At 43.0% G+C, this 12,652-nt stretch overlaps 2 protein-coding genes across 8 annotated transcripts in view; both read left to right on the forward strand.

Annotated features, from left to right (window-relative positions):
* PTPRA (protein tyrosine phosphatase receptor type A) overlaps nucleotides 1–12,652 on the forward strand; it is a 161,221-nt gene that overhangs the window by 126,551 nt on the left and 22,018 nt on the right. For all 7 annotated transcript variants that reach the window (XM_047851907.1, XM_047851905.1, XM_047851906.1 and 4 more), the window contains 2 exons: nucleotides 7,995–8,031; nucleotides 12,002–12,099. In XM_047851907.1, coding sequence (XP_047707863.1) covers nucleotides 7,995–8,031; nucleotides 12,002–12,099 — 135 coding nt within the window. The remainder of the gene's footprint in view (nucleotides 1–7,994; nucleotides 8,032–12,001; nucleotides 12,100–12,652) is intronic.
* On the forward strand, nucleotides 5,414–7,287 carry LOC125161804 (60S ribosomal protein L5-like). The gene is given in 3 exon segments (XM_047851911.1): nucleotides 5,414–6,941; nucleotides 6,943–7,006; nucleotides 7,009–7,287. Coding segments are annotated over 3 exon segments (516 nt in total). The 5' UTR covers nucleotides 5,414–6,602; the 3' UTR covers nucleotides 7,122–7,287.

The raw sequence follows: 12,652 nt of genomic DNA on the forward strand, positions 1-12,652 counted from the left end.
ATACAGTGGAGTATTATTCAGTCTCAAAAAAAGGAGGAAATTCTGACACATTACAATTCTGAAGACATTATACTGAGTGAAAGAAGCTGGCCACAAAAGGACAAATATTTTCTGATTCCACTTACACAAGGTACCTGCAGTGGTCAAATTCATAGAGACAGAATGTAGAGTGGTGGTTGCCACGGGCTGAGGTGAGAGGGGAATGGGGAATTGTTTAATGAGTAGAGAGTTTCAGTTGAGAAAGATGAAAAAGTTCTGGAGGTGGATGGTGGTAATAGTTGCCCAGCAGTGAAAATAAACTTAATACCACAGAACCGTACACTTAAAAATGGCTAAAATGGGGGGCGTCTGGGTGGCTCACTTGGTTAAGCCGACTTCGGCTCAGGTCATGATCTCACGGCTCATGAGTTCGAGCCCTGCATCAGGCTCTGTGCTGACAGCTCAGAACCTGGAGTCTGCTTCTGATTCTGTGTCTCCCTGTCTCTCTGCCCCTCCCCTGCCCACGTTCTGTCTCTGTCTCTCTCACTCAAAAATAAATATAAAAAAATTTTTTTAAAGAATACTGATGGAGAGATTAGCATTGAACATGAAAAACGGCATTTGTTCCCCTGAGATTGATGGTAAAGGAGAATATTGAATAGATAGAGATGGTTTGTAGATGTGGGTATTTAAGTTTATTTATTTTGAGAGAGAGAGCATGCGAGCAGGGTTGAGGCAGAGAGAGAGGGAGAGAGAGAGTCCCAAGCAGGCTCTGCATTGTCAGCACAGAGCCCAATGTGGGGCTCAAAGTCATGAACCATGAGATCATGACCTCAGCCAAAATCAGGAGTCAGATGCTTAACCGACTGAGCCACCTGGTGCCCCCCATCTGTTTTCTAAGAAGTCAAGTTCTGGTTATCTGGTGGAAAAAAGGGGATTGGACTGTGACATTAGAGTAATGAAAGTTTTAGAGTAGCTTCTGAGATCAGTAAGAAAGAATACTGAAAAGAAAAAAAAAGGGCATGTCTAGCTGCACTGAGGGGCCAGGATGGAAACCATTGATGTGTGCGGCCTCAGTTGTGTGATTTTTCTCTAGCTGTACCCTAGGATTGGTAATATGCAGAGAAGTTGTGGTATTCAGACAAAGGGGCTGCTTCAAGTAGTCAGCCATGTGCTAGAGGTTCAGTAGAGAAACGGAGTAACATTTGGAATGAACTGCACTAGGGAAAGGTGGTGGGGTCAAGGAACTCTAGGTCTTGAGAAGGTGGAAGAACAATCTTGGGATAAGACAAGGAGAAAGATGGAGGAACAAGAGACTACCCAACAAATAGGCTATTGGGTGAACTTCAGAAATGGAGCAGTCCAGACATGCTCACTGGAGTAGATTTGCTGACATTCTTGTATGTTTTTAACACGATGGTCATGTGTTTATAGTTGGAAGGAAAGGCAGCCTAGAAGAGACATGATGGATGCCGCTAGATAAGGAAAATAAAGAAAGGCTAGTGATCAGCTGGGATTCCCAGGCTTCTTTCAAGGATTGTGATGAAAGGGATGGGAGGAACAGCTTGACTGTTACACAGAAGAATATAGCAATATATTGCTATAGAATGTATCCATGTGTAGATAAAAGAATACTCAACTAAAAGTGGTCTAGATGGGAACATGTATTTATCTCATATAATCTGAAGACAGTTGTAGGCCAGTTCTAGCGTTGGCTGAGTCCGTGACTTTCTTAAGAAGCACCCAGATGCTCCCATCTTTCTACTTGCTTACCTTCTTCCTGTCCACGTTATCTTTGTGGTCACAAGATGGCTGCAGCAGTTCCAAGCATTCCTTATAAATACAACAAACAGCATAGGTGGGGAACATTTCTGCACATGCTTTACCCTTTTTAGGGAATGTGACCTTTTCCAGAAGCTTCTGCAGCACCATGCTCTTCAGGGTCAGCAGGCCAGGGTTGGATCACATGCTTATACCTGTCTCTAGTCACTAGATAGGGCATTGAGAATTACCGTGATTTACCCTTCTGAAGCTGGGAGTGGTCACCTTACAAGCCAGTGGAAAGTAAATATCCAAACAAAATCATGGTTCTGATGGCAAGGAAGAAAGGGAAGAGTGGCTTTTTTAGTTGGTAACCAGCATTGTGTATCACCGTAATCAATTTGCCTCCTCCCTGCCTTGAGGGTGAAGACAGTCAAAAATTAGTTGGATGTTAAGGACATTCACTTTCGAATGTCCCCTTTCTGAGAGCTTTCTACTTTTCTTCCTTTCTGGTCTTATACTCTAATAAACTTTTGCCTGCTGCTCAAAAAAAAAAAAAAAAGTTGGATGTTAAAGATGGTAAGCAGTAAGATGGGTTTATTCATGGTGGTGGTGAGTAAGGGTCTAGGAGGAAACAAGACCATTCCTTTGACTGTGCTTAGTTGGAGCTCACGTTGGGGCATCCTATAATGCTTTGATGGTTACTGAAGAGTTATTAACAGGTGAGATGAAAGTTTAGATGAAGAGAGTTAAATTTCGGACCCTTATGATCTCAGTGAAAGTAGAAAGGCAGGAAAAAGCTTAAGGTTAACTATGAGTAAGAGTCAGGGATTAAAGAAGATTTAGGTCCACAGGTTTTTTTGAGCACCTGCTTTGTGCGGAGCACTGTGTGGGTAGGCTTAAAGGTTACAGAGATAACATTTGGTCCCTGTTACGACACACAGACCATTTCCTTTAGTGAGCAATGTGTATGAAGCTAGTATTGCCAAGTTCTGTGGGACTTAGTAGAGAACCATTCAGACAACTTGGTGATCCAGTAGAGCTAAATATTGAAGGGTAACTCTGAGATCAAGAGAAGAAAGATGGGCAGAAACTTCAAAGCAAGAGGAGAAGCATGAGCAAAGTCAGAGACTGGAAACTGCAATCTTAGATTATAAGGTATAAGATGGGAAATTTAAAAAAAGAAAAAAAAAGATAGGAAGTCATGGGAGAATTGGTAGGGACTGCGTCTTAGAAGGCACTGAATATTAGATGTGTCCACTGGGGTTCTTAGTTGCAGACAACAGAGTCCACTTTTTATCTACCCTCATAGTCAAGAAAGGGTTTATTATAAGATACTGACTGGGTAGCTCACAAAATCTGTGGGAGAGCCAGTGAATCAAGCTAAGGTGCTGTCAGCAAGGAACAGAACAGCTGTAGATGAGCCCAGCTATCCCATGTGACTTGAAAACCTCTGCACAGGTGCTACAGAACTGGATGCTTCTACTGCCATACTTGGTCAAAGACCCTCTAGCACAGTCACCTTCTCACATTGCTTATTTACTTCTGCCCCAGATTTGGTATGGGAGCATCTGCTAGTAACAAACTAGATCTTATACAGAAGTGAGCTGCAAGGGAATCTGGGGAATATAGCTTTTCATTTCTGAGCCTCTATAGTAAGAAAGTCCAGCTACAAGGAGGTGGGACTGGGTGCTGAGTGAGCCATCTTGTAGTATCTGCAAATTTTCAGTACAGCTAAAGGTTTTGATTAATTCTCTAGGCAGTGAGGTTTAAAGGCGTTAAAGACAAGGAGTGACATGGCCACATTTGTTTATTGATCATTTAGGTTTACCATGTGCAACATGGATTTAGGAGGGACCAATTGGATAGTAGCAGGGTACAGATAATGAGGGCCTATGGAAGGGTTGGAGAGGAAGCAACAAAGTAAAAACTTTAAAGGTAGAATCTAGCACTTGGTGATTAATTGTATATGTGAGAGACTATAGGGTGATACTCCATAGGGCGTATATGGAGTATAGGGTGGTCCACATGGGTGTATCCACCAGACAGTTGGTCATATTGATCTGGAGTTCAGAGGAGATATTCCAAAGCCATGGCCTTGGAAGTCATTAGTGAAAGAAAAGTGGGGCCTGGCCCCCCCCAGCCTCTGCCAGGCACACTGAGCAAGAGGGGCTCATGAGTGACACAGAGGGAGACCAGGAGAGAAGAGTATCTCAGAGGGAAAAGGATAAAGAAAGCATTGAGGAAGCATCAGGTTGTCAGCAGGGTTAGAAATCACTGGGAAATAAAGAGCAGATATGCTTTGGACTTGGAGTATAGGGGCAAACAGTGTCCTTTGCTGAAACAAATAGAGGACATCTATTGTGGGCTGTCAGTTATTCACACTTAACCAAACTTTTTCCCTCTATTGAAGAATAGTTTCTACAACAAAAATGTAAATATTTAAAGTGTAGAATTCAGAATTGCAGTGATAACAGTTCTGCTGTCATCAGCATTATAAAAATATTTGGGGGGTGGGGGGACTGGGTGGCTCAGTCGGTTGAGCATCCGACTTTGGCTCAGGTCATGATCTCGCAGTCTGTGAGTTCGAGCCCCGTGTTGGGCTCTGTGCTCAGAGCTCAGAGTGTGGAGCCTGCTTTGGATTCTGTGTCTCCCTCTCTCTCTGCCCCTCCCCCGCTCATATTCTCTCTTTCTCTCTCTCTCTCTCTCTCTCTCTCTCTCTCTCTCTCTCAAAAATAAACATTAAAAAAAAACCATTTTTTAAAGCCTGTTTATTTTGAGAGAGAGAGAGAGAGAGAGAGCATGAGCAGGGGAGGGGCAATGAGAGAGAGAGAGAGAGAGAGAGAGAGAGAGAGAGAGAGAATCCCAAGTAGGCTCCGCACTGCCAGCATGGAGCCCAGTGCAGGGCTTGAACTCATGAACTGCAAGGTCATTACCTGAGCGGAAATCAAGAGTCAGGTGCTGAACCAACTGAGCCACCCAGGCGCCCCTAAAAACATTTTTAACAATTTTATTGAGATGTAATTCACATACCATAATTTTCACCCATTAAAGTGTACAACTTAGTGGTTTTTAGTATATTCACAGATGTGTGTAATCATCACTATCCAACTTTAGAATGTTTTCATAACCTCAAAGAAACTTTCACCCCCTAGGTATTGCCTCTTATAGAACATTTTGCCTCAATAAGAGCTTTATTGTTTGGAGCACCTGGGTCGCTCAGTTAAGCATCCGACTCTAGACCTCAGCTCAGGTCTTGATCTCCAGGTCATGAGTTCAGGCCCCGTGTTGGGCTGTGCACTGGACGTGAAGCCTGCTTAAAAAAAAGAAAAAAGAACTTTATTGTTTATTTACAGTTAACCCCCATTTCCACCCCTGGCAACCCTTTAACAAGCCCTTTTCACAGAGAGCTGAGATGAAATGTGGGTCTTGAAGAGACGTGGTTCCCAGCACCATAGAGTGGTGGCAGCAAGCAGGGGGGAGTGAGACGTAAGGTTCGGAAAGCACAAAGGTCTGAAAGCAAACCTGACATTGGTCACAGGAGGTGATGAAACCGACAGTGACACAGTTGGCAAGTGGGTTTTCAACCTGGAGTCTTACCTTAAATGTCTAAGAGTATATAGGGTCTTTAGAAGTGTTTATTTTTAACTCATAGGAATGTAGCTACTGGAGCGAGCTAGGTTTTGAATTTCAGAATTCTAAGATGTCTCAAAAACCAGGCAGTCACATTTTATCTTTCCCTTGATCATAACACAAGGAAAAGCAGTAGTTTTGCCTCATTCTAGTTACACCTTATTGGTTAAGCAGTGCTGCCATATCACAATACCAGCATGCTTGCATAGGGGACATATGGCATACTCTTGGTTAGGACAGGAAGCACTTTGTGGCTGGACCCTCCAACAGTGCTTTTTAACTATTCATGGCCCACATGCTCCTGTGAGAATTTAGCAGTGCCTTCTTGTGGAGCAGGGATATGACATGGCTTAACATACTCCAAGAGCTTCTCAGCCAGTTAAGGCTTTCTCAGTTTTCATCTTCTAATGAAATGATTAAAAACATTTGCAGAAACATGAATTCCCCTTCTCAATAAAAACTTTAACAAGCTCATTACTGACTCTAAACACGTCTAGTTCTGGGCCTAAAGCTTTCTACTGTGCTAGGAAGGAACTCAGCCCTGCTCTGGTTTGAACTAGAATAGGACGTGGCTTCTCAGACTCAGGCCCCCTCCTTTTTTCTCCTACTGCCTTGCACACTTGTATTCCACACCGTTTTCTTGGTGTGAAATGGTGTCCCATCTGTGAAGCTGCCTCCTTCCTCACTGCCCACTCTGTGTCTGTCTTTGAGCAGCAGAGGGTGATTTACAATCCTTAAATCAGATGATTTTCACTTACCTAGGACTTCGCAAGTGAACACTACATTAAACAAGAGGTTGAAAAGATACGTAACTAAAACAAAGACTGAAAAAGAAAGTTACTGCCAGCTGTTAGTTTTTCAGAGGCCCCTTTTCTGTTACATGGCATTCCCAGGCCCCTTTGCTTCTTGTCTCCTACTACCTGTCATGGAGAACCCCATTGTCTAACACTGGGAACTATTCCACATACCCACAGGCTATTCCCCAAAAGTTTTTATACCTGGGTAAAGCATTATCAAAGAAATAACCCCTTAAAAGAGAAGAACCCCTTTTCCTTCCTCATGAGGGTCCAGCTTCATCCCTGGAACCACCACATATGCTTCTGCCTTAGAGGGTTCCTGTCCATTAACATTAACACTAAGACCTAGATTGTCAGCTGCTGAGAAAGCATCAGAAACAGTCTAGCTGCTGGTCTGTGGTGAACCGCGGACGCGGGTCTCTGTTCCACAGGATGGGGTTTGTTAAAGTTGTCAAGAATAAGGCTTACTTCAAGAGATACCAGGTGAAATTTAGAAGAAAACGAGAGGGTAAAACTGATTACTATGCCCGGAAACGCTTGGTAATTCAGGATAAAAATAAGTACAACACACCTAAATACAGAATAATAGTTCATGTAACCAACAGAGATCTCATTTGTCAGATTGTTTATGCCCATATAGAAGGAGACATGATAGTTTATACAGCTTATGCTCATGAACTCCCCAAGTGTGGTGTGAAGGTTGGCCTGACAAGTTATGCTGCAGCATATTGTACTGGCCTGCTGCTGGCCTGCAGGCTTCTCCAGGCTTATCTCCATGGATAAGATCTATAAAGGCCAAGTAGAAGTGACTGGAGATGAATACAATGTGGAAAGCATTGAGGTCAACCCGGTGCCTTCACCTGCTGTTTGGATGCAGGGCTAAGAAAGAAGTTAAAAAGAAGAGGTGGAACCATCTCCAAATGTCTGTTGCCCAGCAGAAAGATGGGGTAGCTCAGAAGAAGGCAAGCTTCCTTAGAAGCTGAGAAGTGGGCTGCTGAGAGCTCATAAACCAAACCACAATTTTTTTTTTTAATATATGAAATTTATTGTCAAATTGGTTTCCATACAACACCCAGTGCTCATCCCAAAAGGTGCCCTCCTCAATACCCATCACCCACCCTCCCCTCCCTCCCACCCCCCATCAACCCTCAGTTTGTTCTCAGTTTTTAACAGTCTCTTATGCTTTGGCTCTCTCCCACTCTAACCTCTTTTTTTTTTTTTCCTTCCCCTCTCCCATGGGTTTCTGTTAAGTTTCTCAGGATCCACATAAGAGTGAAACCATATGGTATCTGTCTTTCTCTGTATGGCTTATTTCACTTAGCATCACACTCTCCAGTTCCATCCACGTTGCTACAAAAGGCCATATTTCATTTTTTCTCATTGCCACGTAGTATTCCATTGTGTATATAAACCACAATTTCTTTATCCATTCATCAGTTGATGGACATTTAGGCTCTTTCCATAATTTCAAACCACAATTTTCTATGAAGATTTTTTCAGATAAAGACAATAATACACTTATTCATCCAAAAAAAAAAAAAAAAGTCTAGCCTACGAGTTGGTATTTGGATGTTCTTACATCAGTGTTCATTAATAATTCCCTTGGAGAAGACTACCTAGACCATGTGATCTTTGTAATCTTTGATTCCTGATACCCAAAGCTAATCCTTTGGAAATTTCTAGAATGGGAATCTTGTTAGTGGCCTGGACCTTTTCACAAGAGAGGCTTTGTTAACTGGTTGGGAGTCTGGAGAATTTCATTCCTATCCATTCTTGGTTCTCACTTTCTTTTTCTCCCTCCCTCCTCTCTTACCCCACCCTCAGGGCTACCAAGAAAAGAACAAATTCATTGCTGCACAAGGTAAAGTAAATGACAATTTTTTACTTTCAGGCTTAACCATCAGCTCATTAGTGGGCTTGGACTTTTTCTTCCAAATGCTAAATAGATTAATCAGAATGCTGTAACTTTTCTGTAATTACTGTCACCTGAAAGAAATGCAGTCTGCCTTGCACATTTATAATTAAGGGCCTTCATCTTGATGACTTAGTATCCAGGGGTCCTGTAAAAGTAGTCCTTTTTTGTATGTGCATAAAAAGGACTGGAAAAGGCTACACACACACACACCACAGTCTGATGAGGTCCTCTGTTTGGGGGCCCTATGGGAACCTTAGGTTCAGGCCAGGCAGCTAAGAGTTTGAATTTGAATTTGGTGTCCGGAGAGGATCGGCCACCTCACAGGGTCCAGGCTGGCTCATCTCCTCCCCCAGTTGTTGAGCCTGAGCTCATCTATTATTCACAGAAAAGCAGTCTAGGAACCCTCAGAGCAGGGACCCAGTGCCATTGCCTTGTACGTGCTCTGCACACGTTTCCATAGTCCAGAGTTTTAACACATGTCTTCCACCCTTGGGATCCTAGCAAAAATATCTCGATGTTTGCAGCACTAAAAATAATGGATGTTATTGGTGGTCCATCAAAGTCCATTGTTTTAGTCATTCAGCAAATGTTTTTTGACTCTCTGTTATGTGTCAGGCACTGTCCTAGGTGATGGGGATATGTAAAAGGATAAAACAGGATATGGTTCATGCCTTTTTGGGGCCCTTAGTTGGTAGAGGACAGTTTACACCAAAATTAACAAGTTTCGATAAGTAGCTATACTGATGCAATAGCGACTAGCCACGTGTGGCTATTTAAAATTAAAATTTTAATTAACTGAAATTAAATAAAATTTAAAACTCAGTTTCTTAAACATACTAGTCACATTTTAAGGCTTAAGAGCTACATGTGGCTAGAGACTAACATACTAGTACAGATATGAAACATTTCATCATTGCAGAAAATTCTATTGGATGAGTACCATGGTAGAGATAAAACAGATAGAGAGGTAAAATAAGGTGGTTAGGAAAAACCTTAGATCCTTCTTGCCCTTGCAGTCTCCCACTAGGGCCTGGCCATTGCCTAACCAGGCCCTGCTTTCTCTCACCCTCTGTAGCCACCCATCAGGTCAGGTCTACCCTCTGAAGCCCAACTCAACTGCCCCCTACTCAGTGATCATTTTAGCACGAACAGTTATGTGCAGTCTCTTCCTCTCTCTATTTGCCACGGGGCCTTGTTGATGCTATTGTTGAACAATATTCAATATATTTATTGAATTAAGGTCACCTATGATTTTCTGATGCACCTTTTCTCAGACTCCCATCCTCTTGAACCCCTCCCCAATACTTCACACTCCTCGAAATTCTCCCCTGTTATTCCCTGACATTCAGTTCTCGATTTTTCTCACTTTTCTAAATATCCCTTCTCTGGCTTTTCTTCTTTCTGCCTCTTAGATATAGTTTCTCCCCAAATCTGTGGATGACTACTTTCTTGCAGCTCCATTCTTATCTTTTGTGGCACCATTTCTCTCAGGTCTGCCTCTCCGTCCGCTCTTCCTTAGTCTTCCTCCCAAGTTTTTCTATCTGAACTTGCATAATGCTTCAGATCCCCAGGTTTCTCTGTTTGACCCCTTCTTTTCTTCTCTTCTGTATCCTCTTTGAGAGACCTCATCTCATACCTACCTGTTTGACTGGCTACTGCCTCTCTTGAGCTTCTGAGCCACATTTTCAAACTAATTTTCTACCCCTTCACCTGGATACCTCCACATACCCGTCCATATCAAAAACTAAAATATGCCTTGGGGCGCCTGGCCGGTTCAGTTGGTGGGGACATGTGACTCTTGATCTTGGAGTTGCAGGTTTGAGCCCCACATTGGGTGTAGAGATTACTTAAAATCTAAAAAAAAAAAAAAGAAACTCACTAAAATATACCTCTCCAGGGCACCTGGGTGGCTCAGTCGGTTGAGCATCCGACTTCGGCTCAGATCATGATCTCACAGTTTGTGGGTTCGAGCCCCACATCAGGCTCTGTGCTGACAGCTCGGAGCCTGGAGCCTGCTTCCGATTCTGTGTCTCCCTCCCTCTCTGCTATTCCCCTTCTCACATGCTGTCTCTCTCTCAAAAATAAATAAAGGTTAAAAAAAAATAAAATAAATAAAAATAATAAAATAATAAAATAAAATATACCTCTCCTTCAGCCCCCAAACTGCTTTTTCTCCTGTATTCTCTGGCTGTCACCATGACTGGAATGCAACCCATCTAATCAACCAAGCCAGATTTGGGATCATCCAAATTTCCCACCCATTCCTTTCTCTGAGTATGAGTGGTCCTCTTATTTCTTTCTCCAAAATCTGTCTTCTCTGTCACACTGTCTTACTCCTGTCATCTCTTCTAGCTGTGTTGTCATAGCCTACTGATTGGCCCTCTAGGCCCAGCCTTGCTTCTTGGGTTCCTTCTACGAAAATGGCCTTTCTTGATGCAAAACTTTTGTTAGAACTCCTGAAAATCCTTTAACGATTTTCCATTATCTATAGAACAAGCCTGCCTTAGTCTGACCTCTACCCCTTTAGATTCTGATACCTTACCTGTCTTTCCAGCTCTATCTTCTGCCACTCTGTATACCCTCCACAATCACCTTATTGAACTCCTTATAATTCCTGGACATCTCGTGCTCTTTCTTGCTGCTATCCCCTGCGCTTCTGCCTGGAGCACCTCTTCTCCCTATGTCCCCTTTCTAAACTCCGATCCACCTGATCCACCTGATCCACCTGAGCCTAACATATGGCTCAGATGTCACCACCTCCAGGAGATTTTTCCTCACCTTGCCAGGCAGTGGCAAGGCCTCTGTGCATCTTTTTGGCGTGTGTCCACTTCTGCCATTATTTGTTTTTCTTCTTGTTATTATTTTTTTTTTAACCAAAGGGAATATAAAGTTTAAGAAAGTCAAAAAGGTATTGCGAGGCGTATAAAAACAAAATGTCCCCCCCCTTTCCTCTTCCTTTCACTCTAATTCAGCCATTTTTATCTGTTGGTAACTTCTTAGGATAGATAATTTATTTAATCCTCTTACAGATTACCTCACACTCAGTCAGACAGACATGCATACACAAATCCTTTTTCCCCATTCTCCCAATAGAGTTAAATCACAATTTGGGGTTAAGACAATATTTATTATTTACATTATTATTACTGTGCTAGTATTATTTACAGCTAAAGTACATAGTATTCAATGATGTTCCCCCCAGACTCTCCACTAGAAGTATGTATTTTCTCTCAGTACCTTCAGATACATGAGGTTTAATTCTTTTTAAATTTAATTTTTTAATCTTGGGATCCTCCTAGAACTTTTTTCAGTTGCCCTCTAGCCTCAGAGCTCCCATCTTGAGCCTTCCCTTCACCAATACCCAGGGAATTTCATTAGCCTCTATCCTATGTTAGCTCCCATTTCCTTCTCTTTGTTTGCGCCCTCATTTTTGTGAAGAAATCTTTCAGGGGCTTTCCCAGAAAGGCTGGACTGGGGTAAATTTTAAATTCTAGCCTGAGCAAATCAACCTGTCCTCTCTGTGGCTAACGACACCCACCTTAGAACATGATAGGAAGGAGTAAATGAGATGCAAAGCACTTAGCTCACTGTCTGGCCAGTAACACAGGTATTTAGCAAGCAGTCATGATTTCTAATCCTCATTTATAATACCCTTGGGAGACATTATTTATGTTCTCTTTACATTTCGACAACATCCCACCCCCCCCACTTCACTCCCTAGTGAAGTACCTGGCACATACAGAGTGGATGGGAAATGTTCAGTTAGTAGGTGGGTGGATGGATTGATGGATTGGATATTTAGCTGGGGACACGTGGGCACAGGCTTCCAAAAGTCAGGAATGAATGTTCCCAATTTCCCAGCAGATTTCTTCCCCTTGGTGTGTGTTCTCCTCATCTTTGCTATTGGCTACTTTAGGACCAAAAGAAGAAACAGTGAATGATTTCTGGAGGATGATCTGGGAACAAAACACAGCCACCATTGTCATGGTGACCAACCTGAAGGAGAGAAAGGAGGTGAGTGGAGACATTAGATAGACCAGCATAACTAGCAGAGGAACTCGTCTGTGTTTGAGCCTGGGCTGTCTACCCTTTGTGGTTCCTGTGCCAGTCATTGATCAGACAAAGCCCAGGCCACTGTGCTTATTAGACTTTCCTATGGCCTGGAAGTCTCAGATGAACTTCAGGGGTGTGCCTAGGGCATGTTGCCTATGTCTGATAGTCAGACAACTGACCCTGGTTTCAAAACAACCTGAAGGAAAGGTTGGGCCATTTGCCAAGAAAAGCTACAGAGGAGTTTTTTCCCCCGTGGCTTCTCCAATCCTTCGTTCCCCTGGTTTCCTGCACCTTCTCTGAGTCAACAGAGGAAACTGTATGAACTGAGACCCTGTGGGGTGCAAGGGAATCAGAGGCCCTGGTCTGATCATGCACTCAACTTTCTGACTGATCCTTTTCCTTTTGTGTCTGTGACTGCCAAGTCCATGCCTGGCAAGGCCCTTCACTGCGCCATAGCTAAAATCAGTTCTGAGTTCTAGATCAAGCCCCAGAGAATAACCCCCATTCATGACAG

Source organism: Prionailurus viverrinus, chromosome A3 (assembly GCF_022837055.1).
Source record: "Prionailurus viverrinus isolate Anna chromosome A3, UM_Priviv_1.0, whole genome shotgun sequence".
Lineage (NCBI taxonomy): Eukaryota > Metazoa > Chordata > Mammalia > Carnivora > Felidae > Prionailurus > Prionailurus viverrinus.